At 37.6% G+C, this 20,065-nt stretch overlaps 1 protein-coding gene across 1 annotated transcript in view; it reads left to right on the forward strand.

Moving 5' to 3' along the window:
* The first annotated feature begins 469 nt into the window (after positions 1–469).
* ALOX5 (arachidonate 5-lipoxygenase) overlaps positions 470–20,065 on the forward strand; it is an 825,341-nt gene continuing 805,745 nt past the window's right edge. The window contains exon 1 of the mRNA XM_044056362.1: positions 470–777. Coding sequence (XP_043912297.1) covers positions 628–777 — 150 coding nt within the window. The 5' untranslated portion in view covers positions 470–627. The remainder of the gene's footprint in view (positions 778–20,065) is intronic.

The raw sequence follows: 20,065 nt of genomic DNA on the forward strand, positions 1-20,065 counted from the left end.
ATGTCCAGATTTTTGCCTCACATTTTTGGTCTGTCCCTCATAAAATTTGTGGTTTTCTAGAAATACAAAATAATGACATATTTTGAGTTTCCGACTTCATATCCTTGAAAATATATAATAATGGAAAACCTGTTATCCTAGCATTTTTTTTAAGTTTATAGGAGCAATATTTAAAATTGTCCCTAATTTTGGGCTTTTATTCCCCCATTATATTTGGCTTTGTCCAGATATCTTGCAGTGAGAGGTTGAGAGGTATGGAAAGCAGAGTGTAAAGTGTACACTCCATTGCTATGATAGATTGTTTTAGAAGAAAATGTATAACTTTTTTTGCTGTTAAGAGTTCCTTAGAGCAGGAGAAAGTGATGCAGCTGGGGAGGCGTGCAGTATTTATAACAACAGCGGACTTTTTTATGCTGGTCTGGTTCTCCGAAATCATTTCCTCTTTAGTGGATAATGTGGTCTTTCTTCTTGGTAGTGTCTCAGTGACGCCCCTGTTACAAAGCAAATTCGGTGGAATAAAAAGAGGAAACAAGACGAGTGTGTTAGGTTTCTTGACTTCAGGCGCCCCTTTAGCCTGGGTATCTGCGAAGGTGATTGTCCTAACCAGAGACTACTAGCAGTGCTGCAATGCCCAGCTACATAGTGACCATTGCTACTGGGACCCAGTGGTTTGCAGGTACCGATGACTACATTTATCTAACTCTTGCGGGATCGCAGGGATGTAGTGAGAAGTGCTTGCTCGACAAACCCTTCTACAATGACTTTGAAAGAGGAGCGGTAAGCAGCATATTAAAAGTTTGTTACGGTTGCTTGTCCTGTGCTCATGGTGCCCAGCAAGGGTGTAGCTAAGCATTTTCAATGTACTCAAATGGGTACATTTTTTCTGAGCATCTCTCACAAAGTTATGGATAAAAGAGCACAGAAAATAAACATCTGGCTTAACTCGTTTAAACATGTTTTTTTGTGATAGGCGTATACCTTTAAGTAGTCTTTTTGTAGTTAGAAGTGGCAATAGTAGGTAATGTGCCCCTTTTCAAAGTATAGAGGCTTAGAGGGGTAATATTTTGAGGTTTAAGTAATTTTTTAAGATAGGTGGGAAGCGGAGACAGCACTGTTTGATCTGCGTACAAAAATTTTATTTCCAGCTATCTGTAGCAGCCAGGGTCACAAATGAAAATGTCTGTAACTTGACACCGTTATTTCTAAATGTATGGAAGGCTGGACTTGTTACTACTGGGAGGAGGAACACGGTCATAAAAAATATTTTAAAAAAGCCTTGCTTAGTAAATAAATGATTCAGAGTAGATAACGTGTCTGCAGACAGCATCTGTTCAGTAAAGCAACTTCTTTAGATAGTCTTCTGCTGCAAGACATTTCCTCTGCTAGTTCTCAGTAAGTACACCAGCGTAATTCACTCATCGGGCGTTTTTTTCACATTGGTGGCATGTTACATTGTTAGGTGTTTAACATGCTTTTTCAGCATTTATCAAGGTTCCCACAAATACAAATGCAAAAATTTCACCGTGCTGAAACTCCTCATGCAGTGTTACCTGTTGTGCATGCAGACTTTGGGTGCGTGATTCCAAAGTCTGCAGAAAAAGGATACCCGAAGCATGTCAAAATCTCTACCCCTCGATGGCATAACTCTCACCAAAATCAGGGACAAATGCACAAATAAATAACCAGGGAAACTTTTAATATATTAGTGGTATTGACTTGACACGTTGACAGAATACGAGAAGGTGAATTAATATACAGTTTCAGAAGTAAAAGAGGTCCATCAATTTTTGTCATCATTTGTTAAATGCAATTCACCCCATTTTCTCCAAAAGTTATCAGTTGAGGAGTTATTAAGAGAGACAAATCTAACATTTGAGTCAAAATCTGGGACAGCTGAGAGCTGTGTACGGAAGGTGCAAACTTTGTGTGCGGGTTATTGTCTTAGTTGTGTTGGGATACTTGGAGGAAACGACTGGAGTCATACCTCTCAAGGGTTAACATACCTCTCAAGTGTACCTCATTACGAAGAACGTACGTTATTTGGGGTCTTAAAAAGTTCATGTTCCTCAAAGTTCCTCAATGTTCCACATTGAAAGACTCTGTTACACATTCAGTGTTAGGAATTTTTTCAAGTGAAATCCATGGTAAATAGAAATGAATCATATTAATTCATTAAAAGGTCTTCTTTATAAGTAAAACCAGCATATTTTAACCATCCTATGGCCTTTCTAGTTTAAGTTGTTAGTAAGACATTAGTATGTGTTCCACATTTTACTCATTTGCTCCACATTATGAGGGCTAGTGTTCCTCATTTTGGAGATGGAAGGTTGAGAGCTATGCAAGGGTATGAATTCTGAAATTCAAATGTCTGCCATTATTTTCTGACTTTAACTCTCAATGATTAGTCAATTATTTGCTAAGAAACTGCAACTTTATTATAAACAGACCAAAAATATGAGGCAAAAATGTGGACATTCTGTGAAAATTTTTACATTTGAGAGGTATGACTGGACAGCTTCATAGGCTCGATTTTATCTGTCCCTGTCTTACAGCTCAGTACAACCCAAGCCTGTTTGCTATGGTTCAGTTACAGAAATGCATATAATTCTCAAATGTACCTCATTACGAGAATCGTTCCTCATTTTCAAGTCTTAAACGTTACCTGTTCCATAGTGTTACACATTGATAGGGTAAGTCGCAGACAATATTGAGAATTTTTAACAAGGAAGCATGGTAAATAATAAAGAATCATGCTAATTAATATAACTATCTTTTTGTGACTATGAATAAACAGTTATTAATTTCACTGTGAACTCCTTGTTAAAGTTATTTAGTAAGTGTTACCCATTTTGCCTACTTGTTCCAGGTTGGGAAAGGTAGTGCTCCCTTACATATTTTGGAAATGGAAGACTGAGAACTATGGGTGTATATTTCTGAAATTTATAAAAAATATAAATAAAGGCAGAGAGTCTGAGGCAGTAAGGTGCGTGTGTGTGTGTGTATGTGTGTGTGTGTGAATTTGTGTACGTATGTAATGTGTGTGTGTGTGTGTATATATATATATATATATATATATATATATATATGTATATGTCTTAGACTGATAAGAGTTACCAAGCCCATTGACCACCATGTTTTTGAGGAAGAAAGAAGGCAAGAGTGTACAGATAGTGATGAGAGAACAGGAGTGAACATCAGACTTTGAAGATAAGAGATAAATAATGTTAGCCACTAAGCTACCATGCATTCACATACGCCTTAGATTAAATGGTTGATTAGACAGCTGTAAACATCTTCTGAACAAATTATAGTCATTCTTAGAATTTAGAAATGTACTTTTCTAAGTATAGAGAATATGAATGGCTACACCTCTCAGATCAGACTAAAAAAGGAACCATTGAAAGAGTGTAGCTGTGTACCATACAACATCAGAAGTTTAGGTATTATGTATCTGGCTGGGATGGTAGCAAAAAAGAGGTGCATCCATTTGTACATTACTGCCATCTTCCCATTTTTGCACATGGGATCAGGGCATACCTCTCAATCTGTTAGCTCAAGAAATAGAGACAAAGCCTAAAAAAGGGGGTGGGGGGACACATGCCCAAAATAGGGACAAATTTTAAATGTTAATCTTATTCATTTAGAAATTTGTTAAAATAACTAGATATGCATTAACATGCATTTTCTGGAGGATATGAAGTCTAAAAGTGAAATGTATGTCATTATTTAGTGACTTCAGTCCTCAGTGATTTGCAGAAAACCGCAAATTTTAAGAGGAACAGACCAAAAATATGTGGTGAAAGTCTGGACAGTTGATAGGTATGGGTCAGAGTGACACATCAACAGTGACCATTATCTAGAATCAGTTTTCACATCTCTTGGGTTTACATTCACAATTTACATCCTCCTTCCATTCCAGTTTCTTTCAAGTATCACATATACATGTTTATCTTCTGAGTCCTCTATACCTTGAAATCTGTTGTTTTTCTTTAATAGCAAAACTATGCGTCTTCTCAATCTCTGAATTTATGAACTATATATATTAACATTCTGTACTGCGGTGGTGGTGCTGTGGTAGCGTTGTCGCCTCACAGTAAGACTTTGGCCTGTTCGATTTTCAGCTAAAGTGTCTTCTGTGTAGAGACATGAGTGAATGGGTGCACCTTCGTTGAAGGTTGTGCATCAGGGCTGGCAACTCGGCACGTAAAAATCTACTGCCAATCATTAGCAGACCGGAGTTCCGCTCTGGCGAACCCTAACCGGGAAAAGCCGAAAGACCCAACATATATTAACATTATGTCACATTTGCTGTGATTTGTTAGACCATTTACATTCCAAGATAAAACTCTCAGACTATCCATTTAAAATTATTTTCTTCCTGGTATTGCTTTTCCCTTTCTGTTCCTCAGATGTACTACATTTTGTGCTAGTATCCATTGTCTTCTTATTTAATTTGTCAGCTGCTGGATCCTTTAAAACAATTTGTCTAAAACTCCCTGTCCCCTCTCCATATTAATACTACTGTTAAAAAATGCATTTTTATCTTCTTACAATAAGTGTATATGAACTACTTTCTACCTCCACTTTTCTCAGAAAAGAAGCTTTTGCTCCTGCCACTATTATGCAGTTGCAAAATATACCCTCAGTCTCTTCAGCTTGTATTTTGTCCCCCTTCCGCACCTTACAATCAAAAGATTGTAATCATACTTTATAGTGTTTTCCCCCTACTGGTAATATCCCTTTGCTAGTCCTGTAGCCTGAAACATCTTCCTTTGCTTATTTTACCCCCACTCTAGTTTAGTTCATTTATTTTATCCTTTCTTATTACTTAGTTAACATTAAAAAGAAATTCCGAGGGGAAGATTGGTGAGTTTAATTTCCTAATGCTAAGGTCCCTGTTTCTCCAATGCAATGTATGGTTAAGTCCCATCTATCCCTGACACCGATGATTCCCTTGGTGCCCACCCTTCAGCTTTTTACTTCTCAGATTAATGTATTTTATTAATAGCAAAAAGACTGGATCATTTTATTACACAGGCCAAACCTTTATTTATTCAAAACAGTGGTAATGTTTTCCCAATCAATTATTAACATTCATTAAATATGTTTTAATCACTGCGTCTTCATTTTGTTACTAAAAACAAATTCTGCTGTCTTATTGCAGTCTGCACATTTTGGTTACACTAATGTTTTGCCTCTCCTATTCTAAGTTTTAGTTCCTTAACACCAGGCAACTTAGCCCCTCCTTCCTGCTTTTGAAATTATGTTGCATCCAAAGAAGCATTTCAAATGTTTCTGCTTATTGTTTCAGTATTCCCACACAGTTATGCTGGTATCCACTATGCCTTCCCATATTTTCTTTCTCCTTCATGGTAGCGGGCATCAAATCTGTATAGCCTTTAACACCATCTCTACTGCATATCCTAGCCATTATGTCCTACATATATTCTGATGGCATATTTTAGTGTCTGATCCTTCATTTACATTGGAACACCACCTTTCCATTCTTATTGTATTCAGGGGACCTAATAAAGATGCTTAAAAGATATTGGGACCTTCCTCCATGTCCTAACCCTTTTATTGAGGGTGTATTGAAAAGAAAACAAAAAAGCCTTTGTTATAAATGGTTGTTTGTCTGACCGATTACATTTTTTACACACTTTTTTGAGTTAGGGTATCAGTTTTCTTTCTTTTGCAACTGGAACTATTTTCTGTTTCACAATGTTTTATATGTCTTTCATTCTTCATCTGTTAGCACTGTTTCTTTCATCACAACTTTTATATTCCCATTTTTACCTTCTCTGTCACTGATTTAGTATGATCTTGCTCATTTTTCTGCTTATCGTGGGTATTTTTCTTAAATAATGGATTGTTAAATGAGGTAACTGTTGCCTTCCTTGTCTCAGGTCCTCTGAAGTCCTGCATATAGATATGCTGGCTGCTTCAGCCATTTGTGTCCTTAAATTTAATAGGTTCTGCAAGTGTTGAAGTACCCTATCTGCTGATATGTCAGTTTAGTTCCTGTGGGATAAAGTATTTAAAGCACTGCAGGATATAATACACCTGTAATTTAGCTGCCCTTCTGCTTTATGGCTGGCATGAAGCTGCTCATTAGCTATCTGGTTATTGCAGACTACTAATTGTCAACAAAAATGCTGTCATTTCCAATCTTTAGTATGTTCCCTTTTTCCACAGGAGGGATAAGACCTGTTCTTTTTGTGGAAAAGTTTAAAATTTTACAGAACATGTCTTGGTGATTTTTCTTCTTCTTCTGCTGCTGGAAGAGATACTCGGTCCACTCTCTCTATTACCATCTTCCATTCTAGTATATCAGCCCATGTAGTTAGGCATTTCTGCATAAATGATTTAGTCATTGCCTTCCGTTTTCTCTCGTAACATTATGTCTTCTTGAACAGTCATCTAATTCTGCTTATTTCATCATGATTTCCTCCTACATTTCTAGTATTTTTTTCCTTTAAGTGCTGTTCTGTTTGCTGCATCTGCTGTAGTTGATTGTCAGACCTGTTTAGTCTACTTTCAAGTTTCTATACTTTGTATTGTTTGTACTGATGCAGTCCTCCAGCTAACCACTTATCTTTCAGACTGCAGTATACATTTTTTGTTTTTTTCTACTAACAAGGCAGCTGGCATTTGCCCCTCTAATTTTTGCAATTCTTAGTACTACATTCCTGAGACACATGGGTGTGGCAGCAATTGGCTTGCATATATTGGTCTTCTTTAATCTGTTGATTCCTTTTTTATGTGTGTTTTTCAGCTGTGACTTCCCTCTAGTATTTATGTAGATGTAGAATGCTCATGTTTTCACTTTGTTGTAATGTCTTTTCACCAGCTTAAAGTGTAATTTTATATTTCCCGATGGGAGAGCTGTTTTTAGCCTCCTGTCAGTTTGTCGCCATACAAAAGCAGTCCGGACAATTTTTTGCGTAGCACAGTTCTACATTACTAGCATTAGTAGTTTATTTATTTATTTTATTAACCAGGGTAATGGACTGATCCAAATGGATCCATTGCATCTACTCTTAGATTCATAGATTAGTACTAGGCTAACTGCCCTTGCAAGCTATTTTAAGCCTAGCCAATTATCCCCTGTGAGATTCAAACCTTGTACCTTGTGTTTGTAAGGCAAACACCTTAACCATTAGGCCACCCTCCCAACCATTTGTATTGTGTCTTCAGGAGACACAATACAAAAACACATATGGAGGTAACATTTGACTTACATAGTAGATACAATAAAAATGTAAGTAAAGTCGAGCAGTCACCATAGCAGTATAAATACAATGTATGCCGTTGTGAAATCTACATTCCATTATGTAACTTGGCACATGCAGCATTTATATATTTCAAGTATAATGACAACAGAGTAGAGTAGATGTGAGTGGGGGATATAGATTTGTGAACAGTTAAACTATGGCTGACTTTTAGAATATGTTTATTTTACTTGTTTTTGTAAAATAGTGGATCACTTCAGTCTAAATTGTTTGACTAATTAGCAATTCCTGATATTACTGGGCAGGTGTTATAACATTTAAGACTAAGAACAGAAAAAGACATGGGCATTGGATTTTAAGTCTATGTAGAACTGTGGCTTCTTGGACAACAGAGTGCAGTTAATATTATCGTTTTGGAGTTTTCTCTAGTAATTTTGTATTTGATTATATGCAGAGAACGTGCGCCTTGTGTTGTGTTAGAAGGAGCAGGTCAGCCTTGATGTTATAGTATCAGATAGTTTGCTGTTTTAATAGATAAATAGCAATATTCAGCAAGGGTGAGTGTGGGGGGAGTGGAGAATGAATTTGACAATACTATTGAAAAGATTTGCACCTAGGGCGGCCACGGTGGTGCAGTGGTTAGCATTGCCGCCTCACAGCAAGAGGTTTACTGGTTCGATCCTTAGCTGTGGTGCCTTCTGTGCAGAATCTGCATGTCCTCCCTGTGGTCGTGTGGGTTTCCTCTGGGTGCTCCGGTTTTCTCCCACATCCTAAAGACATGCTGTAGGTGGACTGGGCACTCTAAATTGGCCCTAGGTGTGAGTGTGTGCGCCTTCTGTGGAAGGTTGGGTGCCGGGCTGGCAACTCAACACCGTAAAACTCCACTGCCAATCATGAGCGGACAGATGATCTGCTGTGGCAACCCCTAACCGGGAAAAGCCGAAAGAAGAAGAAGATTGAAAAGATTTGCACTTCAGGGAGATTTTTCTTGTAAGGGTATGCAAAAAGGCTAGATTGTATTCTAAATGTGTATGCAGAAAATTCTTGACTATAAATACTCTACCTTCAGAGGTAAAGAAATAGGATATCCTACTACAGGTAAAGATGGTTAAGTTAATTTTTACTTTTATGATATTCATGTCAGATGAAATAAAAAATGGAAGGATCAAGTGTTAGGCCTAAGTATTTGATGGGTGGATGCTTGCTAAATTGATTACTTTAAGGAAGTGGAGCAGTTAAGGTGGGAAGCTGTTTAAGCCTCTGTTGTGAGACAAAGGGCATGACCTTAATTTTCTTGACATTCAGTGTCAGTTGCTTGGACTGTATTCAAATTGAGAATGCAAAGATTACTTGAAGGTTTTTCAAGATAGTTTTATGGTCATATGCTAACTCCAAGAACACTAAGTTTCCAATGTAAAGAAGTAAATTAAATAGCAGTAGAGTAGATTGAGTAAATTGTGTGGTTAGTGTAAAGATGCTAAGGAAATGGACTGATATTAGAGCTTTGTGTCATCCAATGCAATGTAGAAACTATTTTGTTACTAAGATTACCTGTTCTTCACCTCATGGAGTGCCTAGAAACTATTTTGTTACTAAGATTACCTGTTCTTCACCTCATGGAGTGCCTAGAAACTATTTTGTTACTAAGATTACCTGTTCTTCACCTCATGGAGTGCCTAGAAACTATTTTGTTACTAAGATTACCTGTTCTTCACCTCATGGAGTGCCTAGAAACTATTTTGTTACTAAGATTACCTGTTCTTCACCTCATGGAGTGCCTAGAAACTATTTTGTTACTAAGATTACCTGTTCTTCACCTCATGGAGTGCCTAGAAACTATTTTGTTACTAAGATTACCTGTTCTTCACCTCATGGAGTGCCTAGAAACTATTTTGTTACTAAGATTACCTGTTCTTCACCTCATGGAGTGCCTAGAAACTATTTTGTTACTAAGATTACCTGTTCTTCACCTCATGGAGTGCCTAGAAACTATTTTGTTACTAAGATTACCTGTTCTTCACCTCATGGAGTGCCTAGAAACTATTTTGTTACTAAGATTACCTGTTCTTCACCTCATGGAGTGCCTGTTCCCATTGTTCCCGTTCTTTCTCAGATACTTCAGATTTTTTTTCTGTGATTTAATAGCATTTGTGAATAGCTCTAGTGCACCTTCTTTAAATATGTTAAAAGCTGTGCTGTCTTAGTCCCTCCCTCAGCTTGTCAAAATGAGATTTGTCAATGTGTGCCTGCATGCTTAATGTACTTTCTACTCCCCCTTTGTCTTTCACTGAAGCTTCGTACATCATGCCAGCTGTGTGTTAGACCTGCAGACATAAACAAGATCAGTTTTATTCTGATGGAGTCACGTGAGTCAGAAGCCTCTGCAGACAGTGTAGTTTTGAATGGCTTACGAAAGTGAATTTCTTTCCATTCTGTATATGCCATTTGGGCTTCCTCCTAGGCTTTAATATCTTTCTTTTTTTCCTCATAAAGGAGAAGAGTTGCCTAAGGATCATGATTAGGTAATGTTTCTCTTAGAGCACACCTGCATTCTACTAATACTCCTTGTAAAACAGTTTTTATAAACATAGTTAACACAAGTAAATGTGAACTACCCTTGTATGCCTCTTTCAAGGTAGGCCCAACAAAAGGTGGGGGAATCATAACTGCTACCCCAACCTACATAGTGTTACTTCTGTTTATTGGCCACTCCAATTTATTTATTGATTCACAATTAACCCTTTCTTCAATGCCTTGACAGCAGATTTAAAATTGCAAGGTAGAAATTGGTGCAAAAAATAAAATATGTATAATAGTGACCAGAACAGATCAGTGTACATCACCATGCTGCTACCGGATTATTAAAGGAACTAGTCAGTGGTTGAGGCCTAGCAGCCTTATTAAGGAATTTATACAATATTACATTTTTATGTGATTTTATGTTTTAGGAAAGATTCCATAGAAGCTGCAAATTTAATGATAAAGAAGGAAGGTAAATAAAGAAGAGTGGGTGTTTGGGCCTAGGGTAAGGAGAGCTCTATTAACAATGTGAGTCTGCAGATTTAGCATAAAAATGTCTTCTTAGAAGAAAGAGAAGAACATAATGCTCTAAAAGAGAGTTGAAAATGGATAAAGTGCGACAAATGTTGCTGAAAAGTAATATGAATATAAATAAACAAGTAAACTAAACATCTGTATAATATGTTAGTTTTCTGGGGTGGCCATCTTCCAAAAAGGTACTATAATGCATTTCCTTGCATTAAGTTTAAAGCCATGGCTTTGGCACCAGCCATTTGTCTGTGTTAGACCCTTTTGTAAGATGCTGATTGCTCCAAGTTTTCAATCATCTGCAGACTTGGACAGCCAGAGGCCTTTGACATTAGCCTTGACTTCTGAGAAGTAAATGCCAAAGATGAATGCCTAGCACAAAGCCTTGAGGGACACCACTGGTGACTGGCCTCTTTGAGGAGGTAGTCTCACCATTCCTAACTCCCTGGGTCCTATCTGTGAGCCAGATGGCTGTCTGACATGTTATATAGGCAGTGCTGGGTGTTACATCAACTGCCTTAGCCAGGTGAAGGTAGGCAATGCCAGTGTTGGGTGTTGTATCAACTGCCTTAGCCAGGCCAAGGTAGGCAGTATGCACTGTTTTACCCTCATCCATTGCCTTGGTGACCTCCAGGTTCAGTAGGCATGACCTTCCTTTTACAAAGCAAAAGTGGGATGTATCCATTGTCTGAAAGTCTTCTATGTCTTTGTTGATCATTTCCACGATAAGTCTTTCCATGGCTTTGCATACAAGACTAGCCAGGATAAGGAGGCTTTAGTTTCTCGGATCTGTTGATGGTTCACCCTTTTGAAGAGGGATGACTGTTGCAGCTCTCTATTCTCATGACATGAAGCCTGTTTTAAGACTATAGTTAAGCAGTAACACCAGTGGCCCTGATAGGTCATGTTTCACGCTATTCAGGAGGTATCCTGAGAGGGTGGCCACAGTGGTGCAGTGGTTAGCATTGTCACGTCACAGCAAGAGGTTGTCCGGTTCGATCCTCGGCTGGGGTGCCTTCTGTGTGGAGTCTGCATGTCCTCCCTGTGGTCATGTGGTTTACCTCCCGGTGCTCTGGTTTCCTCCCACATCCCAAAGACATGCTGTAGGTGAATTGGACACTCTAAATTGTCCCTAGGCGTGAGTGTGTGCATGTGTGTGCCTTCCGTGGAAGGTTGGGCTCCGGGCTGGCAACTCAACACTGTAAAAACTCTACTGCCAATCATGAGTGGGCAGGTGATCTGCTGTGGCGATCCCTAACTGGGAAAATCCAAAAGAAGAAGGAGGCATCCTGAGATAATGAGGCTGTGTTTTTGGCCTTAGTGAGCACAACTAAGGTATAAGGCATGCGTTCTATTTATAGTTGGAGGGGTTATGTTTGAAGGTATTTCTTGAGAGGTGGCTCAGGGTCAGTAGGGTGGGGTAAAGTTGGAAATGAATTTGTCAGCCAGCAGGTTCGCTATATCACCTGGCTCAGTGAATGTGGCACCATTAATCACCAGTTCAGCACACTGCTGTGTGCTACCTTTGAGGTTTCTGACTTAGCTAAAGAAGGCCTTATGGTTGTCTTTTGGCTGGGAGGCTATGTTTACCTCAAGATTGGATTTATTGGACTCAATTAGCCCTCTTAGCTGCCTGTTTATTTTGATGAGAGTGTTCTTGTCTTTATAGGAGTTACATTTCCTGATTTTAGCAAATATTTTTTCCCTCTTGTTGTATAACCTGTTTAATCTGGGATGCAACCTGGGTGGTTTGTTTTTGGAGTTAGTTTGGGGCTTACTTTTGGTGGGTACACCAGTCTCTATGTAGCCATTGACATGGTTGTATAGAGTTTCTGTGAGCAATTCTGCATAGGCTGCTGTGATTTATGGATTTGGAGGATCACTGAATTTTGACAAACTATTGATTAATAGAAGGTAATTTGCTTTGAAATAGTTCCTAACTCTTACTGGGTTTACTAATGCTACAGAGTTAATTTTGATTCTGAAGAAGAGAGCTTTACGGTCAAACCTTACCAAGAAGGTGGTGACATTGAGGGTGGTGTAGCATTCTTCATTATTTGGGAGTATGAGGTCCAGTATGTTGAAACCTCTAGTGAGCATATGCACTAACCTATTAAGGATGTTTGCATTTAGAAAGTCCAGGATCTCTGTGCCTGCAGATTTGGCGCTGTGTGGGATTCCCAATCTACAGAAGGATAATGAAAGTATTAGTTTGGCTGGTGAATCTCTCCAATAGGTTTAAGTATGTGCTGTGAGTTTCATGGGAGACAGAGGGTGACCTATAGCTTGCTAGGATATGGTATGGGATTTTATCTATGGTGACCTTCACATAGAGAAACTCCAGTTTATCAAGCTGTTTAAACACCTTTGTGATATGCTTGTTACTGATATATATTGAGAAACTTCCAGCTTTAGTCCCTGCTTCTCAGCAATTGGTCTAAAAGTGTGGAAGCATCTGAAACCTTGCACTGCCAGCGTAATCTCTGAATCTTTAAACCATGTCTCAGTAGCTGTGCAGATGTTTATATTCTCTGGGGTGATGGGGACTTGGGGGTAGTTTAGCTTTTTGTTTAGACTACTGGCATTGAGCAGTAACACCCTGAGGTTCAGTTGAGTTGATTTTGCTATATTGGTATGTTTTTCAATTGGCATTGCCTAAAAAAATTCTCTTTGGGGAAGGATAAACTTTTAGCCAGTATTTAAAAGCCTAGAGGGGATAGGTGCAGACCATCCCTGGCAAAGCAACATGGTTTGTTACCAATGTTTTCACATGCTGACAAATATTGGATCCCTTTAGAATGACACCAGAAACTTAGCCAATTGTTAAAATCAATCATCTTTTGTTGGTATTATGGTATCATTCTTGGTAAAGATAATGTGCTGCTCAATGCTAAGCTTATACCTGCCTGGGACACAGTCAATGCGATCTGTAATGTCTCTCTTCATATAGTCTAGGGAGGTACATCTCAGGTCATTTACATCAGCATGGACTATGATAGAATCATACTGGTACCTGTGGTGCAGTGACTTTAGTGCATGTGTAATTTGGTGGATACTGGCTCCATATAGGCACTAACTGTTATCTTTTCCTTGTTTAGGATGGTTAGAGGGGCATCAGTATATCTTATAATGGAGTCCATATGACTAGAGTCCTGGGAAGTGTGTTTGCCTGCCCTATGGGCTTTGTATTTGGGGCTCCACTCATTGATGCTATATGTATGTTGTTAGGAGTTGCTTTTGGGTTTGCTGAGGATAATTCTTGCTGATGGGTATTGCAGGAGGTCTTTTTTGTTTAGAAAGATTGCATTTAAGTGCCTCAACATATGTTGGTCTAAGTGTTTGTTTTATGCTATGTGTGTGCATGGTTTTGACAATCTTATGTGTGTTTTTATGTGGGCATTTAGCCTCCAGTGACATTGTGTATGTACAACTCCTGTTACTTTAAGGATCAAGTAGTTGTCAGTAAACATGAGACAATTGCTACATTGACTCAAGATACCCATATCCACCAGGCTGGCTGCAGAGAAATTAGGAAATTACATATCCATGTTATCCAGTTCCCTAATTGGTGGGCTACAGTGTATGGCATACAGGAGTTAACAGGTGACTGTTAATGGTGCCTTTTTGGGAGAGGGTTGATGACAGACTAGGCTATAAAATACTAAATTTAACTGTATTGGTAGTCAGTGTTCAAGTAACTGCTCTAAGCTCCTCAGTGTGCAAGGTATTTGCTCTATATTTGCTGCCTTACAGGGTACTGCTTTATGGGCAGTTCTAAAGAGAAAATGTGTTTCTAGATATATGCATCTATACAGGGCACTGGCATGGTGAACAGCGCAAATGCGCCAAATATATACCAGCACAGGAAATACAGAAAGTTGGCTACTGAGCCCTCTGGGTAATAAAGCAACTACACTAAGAGCCCTTTTGTGTGCTTCCCAACTCAGATCAGGCAAATATAAACTTTCAGTCTGGAACATAACCCCAGCCTACTTTACCTGAGGGTATTTAAATCCTGAACAGTGTCACCCTCTAGACTTTTCCTTACATGCAAACTCCAGCAAAAACTTTTGATGTTTTCTCAATACTGGAATGAATGAAGGTTATATATACATGATGCCAAACAATCAGTAGTAGAATTATGCTCTGCAACCATGCAATTTTCACATTTGAAACAGAGATTAAGGTGATGTAAGGGCTGTACAGTTCTTCAAATATTTTGCAATAAATAATATCAACTACCCATCATAGTTTTTCTAGGAAAGATTATAACAAAATTAATTTTTAGCATCATTTTGCCATGCTTTCAAACCAAAAGATGAAAGGTTAATATTGGTGGCTCAAGATAGTGGGCTACGTACATGTTGGTTTACAAAGTCCATTGAACATGTGGGAGAAACAGACAAATGTAGGGTTTGTAAAACAGAACTGGAAACAGTCGCACATGTTGTTGCTTGTTCTTGTATACTATTGGCAAGAGGACTGTATACTGAAAGGCATAATAAAGTGGCAAGACTGTTGCACTGGGAATTGTGCAAATATTATAATATTGAATTAGCTGAGAAACACTGGCAACATTAGCCACAAAACATCATAGAAAATGATGACGTCTACATCACATGGGATCACCCATTACCAACAGTTCAAGAGACAGATGTGAGAAAACCAGATATAGTGGTTCATGAAAAGAAGACAAAAGTAGCATTGATCACTGAAATTGCTACATCCAGTGACTATAGTGTCTTGCATCAGAGAAATACAAAGTCATAAAATATCAGGATTTGCAGACAGAAACAAGAGCAATGTGGAAGAAAGATATCCAGGCAGTTCCAATAGTAGTAGGAGCAATGGGTCTTATAAAAAAGAATCTACAATTATATTTCAGTATGTTACCAGTACATGTAACTCTGTACAGATTGCAGAATGAATCATTAATGGGTACATTGAAGGTGCTGCGAAGAGCACTTTTGGCTAACATCAAAGATTGAAACAATACTAATTTCATGAACTTTAATCATACTTTGACTTAGGAATGGGGTCCATTCCTGTCATGGGATTAGAAACCCAAAAGACTTGGAGAAATTTAAAAAAAGGGCATCACAAAAGAGTTAGCAAAGTTAATCTTGAGTTCTGATATAATTCAAATTTCTTATACTCTTCAGTAATGTGCTATACCATTGTTCTTAAGAGCCATAATGCAACCAGCTGCATATTTTCTTGCTACTTGATATCCTTTCCCATCCTTAAAACCACGTATCAGTCGGAACTCTACCCCCTACCTTCTGTCAGGTGGCTGTATTATAAAGAACATAGGAAACACAGGGAATTCTTAAGTGGGTCCTCTCAAACTCAGGCACATTTGTTAAAAATGAACTTGTAATAATGGAGGCTGTGTGGTTAACAAAAATATCTTGTCAATATCAGTAAAGGTCCTGCCAAACTCAAAGTCTTAAAATGTGTACATCAAGTAAGACTACCTGAGTGAGTAAAACTTACTTTTTTAAGCACTTTTATTTAATTATCACTTGTGACATAGGCAAACTTACATCTGTATAAAAGTAATCAAACCATATTAACAGGTTTACATTTACAAATATTATACATAACATATATTGTTATATATCATATTGTCAAAATAACATTACATAAATTGTTCAATTCCTGCCTTCTCTTAAACCTCATTCCTCAAAAAAAATTCTGCATGTATTGTTCCCACAATTTCAAATCTTTTCTCTGTAATTTACTCTTACTCTTTTCTAAAGATCCCATTTCCTTTTCTTTTATATCTGATGCAATTTTCACTACTTCAAGTGTAGTTGGTTTAGATTTAGATTTAGATTTTCTGGTAATTGTTTTTGGCAGTCACCAGAATTGAACTTAACAATGCCTTACTATGTCTAGACAATTCAGACCCTGTATCCCAGCTCAGAAAATAATTTCCTTAGTTACACTGATTTGCTCATCTAGTATTCCTGTCAGAGTACTCTGTAAGGAATTTTTTAAAGCCTGTCAACTCATTACACTCCAAGAACATATGCTCCCAGGTATCTCTTTCTTCATCATTACCCTCCAACATTTGCCATCTACCAGAGGAAAATTCTTTGTGGAGTCTGCTTGGGATATAAAAGTATCTATGCAAACACTTCCATGCAAAAATACTAAATCTCCTAGATTATGTTGCATATTTGGGAGGTATACATAAGTTCTTCCATTGTTTCTTTGTGAAATGCATATCTAATTTCTCTTCCCAATCTTTTCTGACCTCTTATGATAGATTGCTATACTAATTGTGTGGTATTTTATATGCCATACTAAATACCCCCTTTTCAACAGCAGATTATATTCTAGATTCAATTTAAAACTCAACCAGTGCAGATCTTTCATTTAGGATTCCCCTATCCCTTTCTGTTTGAATATACTCTGATATCAATCCCTGATAGGGAAGGCAATCACAAAACTGCAATCCAAATGTTTTCTTGTCCTCTTCCCATTCTATTACCTTTCTCTCTTTAATTGTTTGTTTCCAGTACCTTGGTTTCTTTGCCAGTTTCCTTTCCACCTCCCTCTTGCCTGTTTTCTGTTCCCCTAATTGCAGCCATCCTTACTGGCAGAATCTCCTTTCTCCATCCCCATGCTGGCTTAGTTCTTATACTTACTGCTAAATTATGAATGTAGTATTATGTATAACTGTTGTTATTCTCCTTAAGGATCTGCATTTAAAATCTCACTCTTTCATTATTTCTTGAATTCCAACCCACTTCATCATCATCCTTTTCCATTTTGAATTGCAGCTTTCTGCTTATGTTATGTATAGGAGTCTTAACTGTGTAGCTGTAAAATATCCCTTCAAACCAGGTAATCTTAAACCTCCTTGTTCTATTAGGAGGATCAACTTATCCCACTTAACTCTTGTCCTCTTCCCCTCCCAAATACAATCCTTCCATTCTTTCTTAATTACTATCCACAACTTCTTCTCTGGTTGTTAAATATATGCCTGACCTGTGTATAAAAATAAAGGGACTAAAAATATTTTCACTACTTTTATCTTGCTGTCCATATCCCCAGGCAAGAGCTTCCAGCTTCTCATTTTTTGTTTAGTCTCTTCCCACATATCCTTAACTGCCATAATATAATAATTTTAATTCATACTCTTAAATACTTCATTTTATAATGTCCCCATAAAAATGGGTATTGCTGAACCAATTCATGCATGGGTACATAATTTATAGCTATAGCCTTTGTTTTATATTCATTAATTTTATATTCTGAATAAAACCCCAGAACTGTCTCAGAATGTTCCACAACACTGAAATGTCCCTTTCCAGTTCTGTCAAGTACAAAATAATATCATCTGCAAATAAAGCCAACTTTTCTTGAACACCATATCAATTATATCCTTGAATTTCTGAGTCCCTTATTTTCTTTGTTCAGATGCACCTTATCAGACAGGAACCCTCCCACTTTGATTTATACCTCCGATCCCTCACATATCCTTCTAATTAATATTATTATTGTATCAGGAAATACAAACGTTTCCATTGCCTTACTCATAAAATCCCAACTTACTCTGTTGAATGCTTTGTCTGCATCAGAACCCACTAATAATAGCAGTATTTTTTACATTATGCTTTTTCTCTGGATCATCATTGTTCTTTTAATGTTGTTGAATGTTTGCCTCCCCTCCACAAAACCGCATTGGTCCATATCTATCAATTTTGGCATCATCTTTACCAATCTTTTAGCCATTATAGTTATAAACACTTTGTAGTCATGGTTTAAAATTGAAATGGGCCTTTAAGTATGTTTGGTGCCGCCCCTCCTTTTAAAATGCTGTCACTTCCCAATCTTTATCACTTTCTTCCCTCCTAGCTTCCAAACTTCTAGCAGAACACCATCTATTCCTGGTGACTTTCCTGCAGATTGGTTATTCATCACCATTTTATCTTATCTCTAGCTATCATAACTTTTAGTTGTTGAGCCTCATTTACTTCCACCCTTGGCATATTTAAATTTTCCATAAATATTTCCATTTGTGCTTCTTTTTGATTGCCTCCAGTTCTCTGCTTTATACAAATTTTCATAAACTTTCCAAAATATCTCTAATACTTCTACAGAATCTCTGGTCATTTTTCTTGATATAGGTCTCCTACATTTGTCAACAACCCTTTCTATTTTCTGCTGCCCAAGTCATTATGCCAAAAGTATTTATGCTCTGAAGTTATCAAAAAACAGTTGCTTAACAGCAGTCTTTCTAAACTCATGCATATTATCCAGGTACTCCCTTATTTTCTCTTTAGCATTCTGCAGTTGAGCCTCTTCTTGTTCTGTGAGGTTCTCCTTATTTTGTAATACCTTTTCCTTTGTAAGCCCCTCTAAATAATTATTTTTACTTCTTAACCAGATCTCTTTTTTTATTATTTCTACCCTATCTTTAAACTCTACCTTCATTTTATAAGCTATAACTTTTGGAATACATTTTATTTCCCCTAATAACTTCTTGATAATTTCCACTATCTATTCCTTAAATTCTTCTCTTTTTAACAGGTAGATGGGGAAGTGCCAGTGCCTCATCTTTTCTTCATTATTCTGCATTTTTATCTTAGTAATTATTGACACATGATCTGAAATACTTATTCAATGCATGTCAAAGTTATCAATTTAATGCACATGTTCCTCTGAAATATAATTTGTGTCTAGTTTAGCCCATTTATTGTACCTTGGTGAGTAATATGTAAATTCTGTCTGAATTCCTACTACTGGATTAATGTCTTCCATACCAAATATTTTCATAAATTTCTTCAAAAGTCTGCCCTGTTTTGTTTTCCCTAATAGGCCCCCCAGTTACATCCTCATTGTTGCAAATCAAATTCCAGTTCCCACCTATATGTAATATCCCCTGCTGAAAGTGGATTATTTCTCCCCCAACATTTATAAGCTCCATAATAACAGTTTTAGGTGGAATATAAATGCATGCCAGCATAATCCTCATCCCTTAACAATAGCCACTTACTACCACAAATCTTCCATTATTATCTTTTCCCCTCTTGTATCACTACCAGAGCTTCTTTAGCAGTTAATATATGTACACCTCTTTTCCTTTGTCCCTGATAATCTGCAGAATACCACCCTGAAATCATTTTCTTTATCAAATTCCCATGCTTAGTTCTTTCCAAATATGTCTCCTGTAGCTCTACTATTTGCACGGTGCATTTTGTAATATAACTAATTATTCTTTCCTTTTTGTCTATACCTGTGAGACCATTCAAATTCCAAGATAATATGGAAAGTGTTGTCATTGTGGTAAGAAGTCATTATTCCCACCTATTATATATGGTAGCTTTTTAAAATGTCTATTTCCAGCTTTTGTGATACATGCCCCCATTAATGTTTGGCAGGTTAATCCTTTATACAATTTTTTTATCATCAACATTGGAACTTAAGTCACATTTTACAGGAATGTACATTTAATGAAAGCCCTCAACCCCCCCCCCCAGAACACATCCATAACCTGTTAACATAATACAAACACACCTAACTCTGTACATCTTCAAATAATGGAATGTAATGGGAATATTTATGCCAAATAGACAGCTGCTAATCCAGGCCCCTCTCTCTCTCTGTCTCTCCCAATGCTCATTATTTCTGTAGTAGTTATGGATTTTATGGGCTCAGGTTGCTAGCCCAAGGCCCAACCAACCTCTGAGGGTGCACCACACACATTTGCCTGCAGACACTCATACCTACGGCCAATTTAGAGTGTCCAATCCACCTACTGCATGTCTTTG

Source organism: Protopterus annectens, chromosome 14.part0 (genome assembly GCF_019279795.1).
Source record: "Protopterus annectens isolate FY-2018-M chromosome 14.part0, PAN1.0, whole genome shotgun sequence".
NCBI classification, from domain to species: domain Eukaryota; kingdom Metazoa; phylum Chordata; order Ceratodontiformes; family Protopteridae; genus Protopterus; species Protopterus annectens.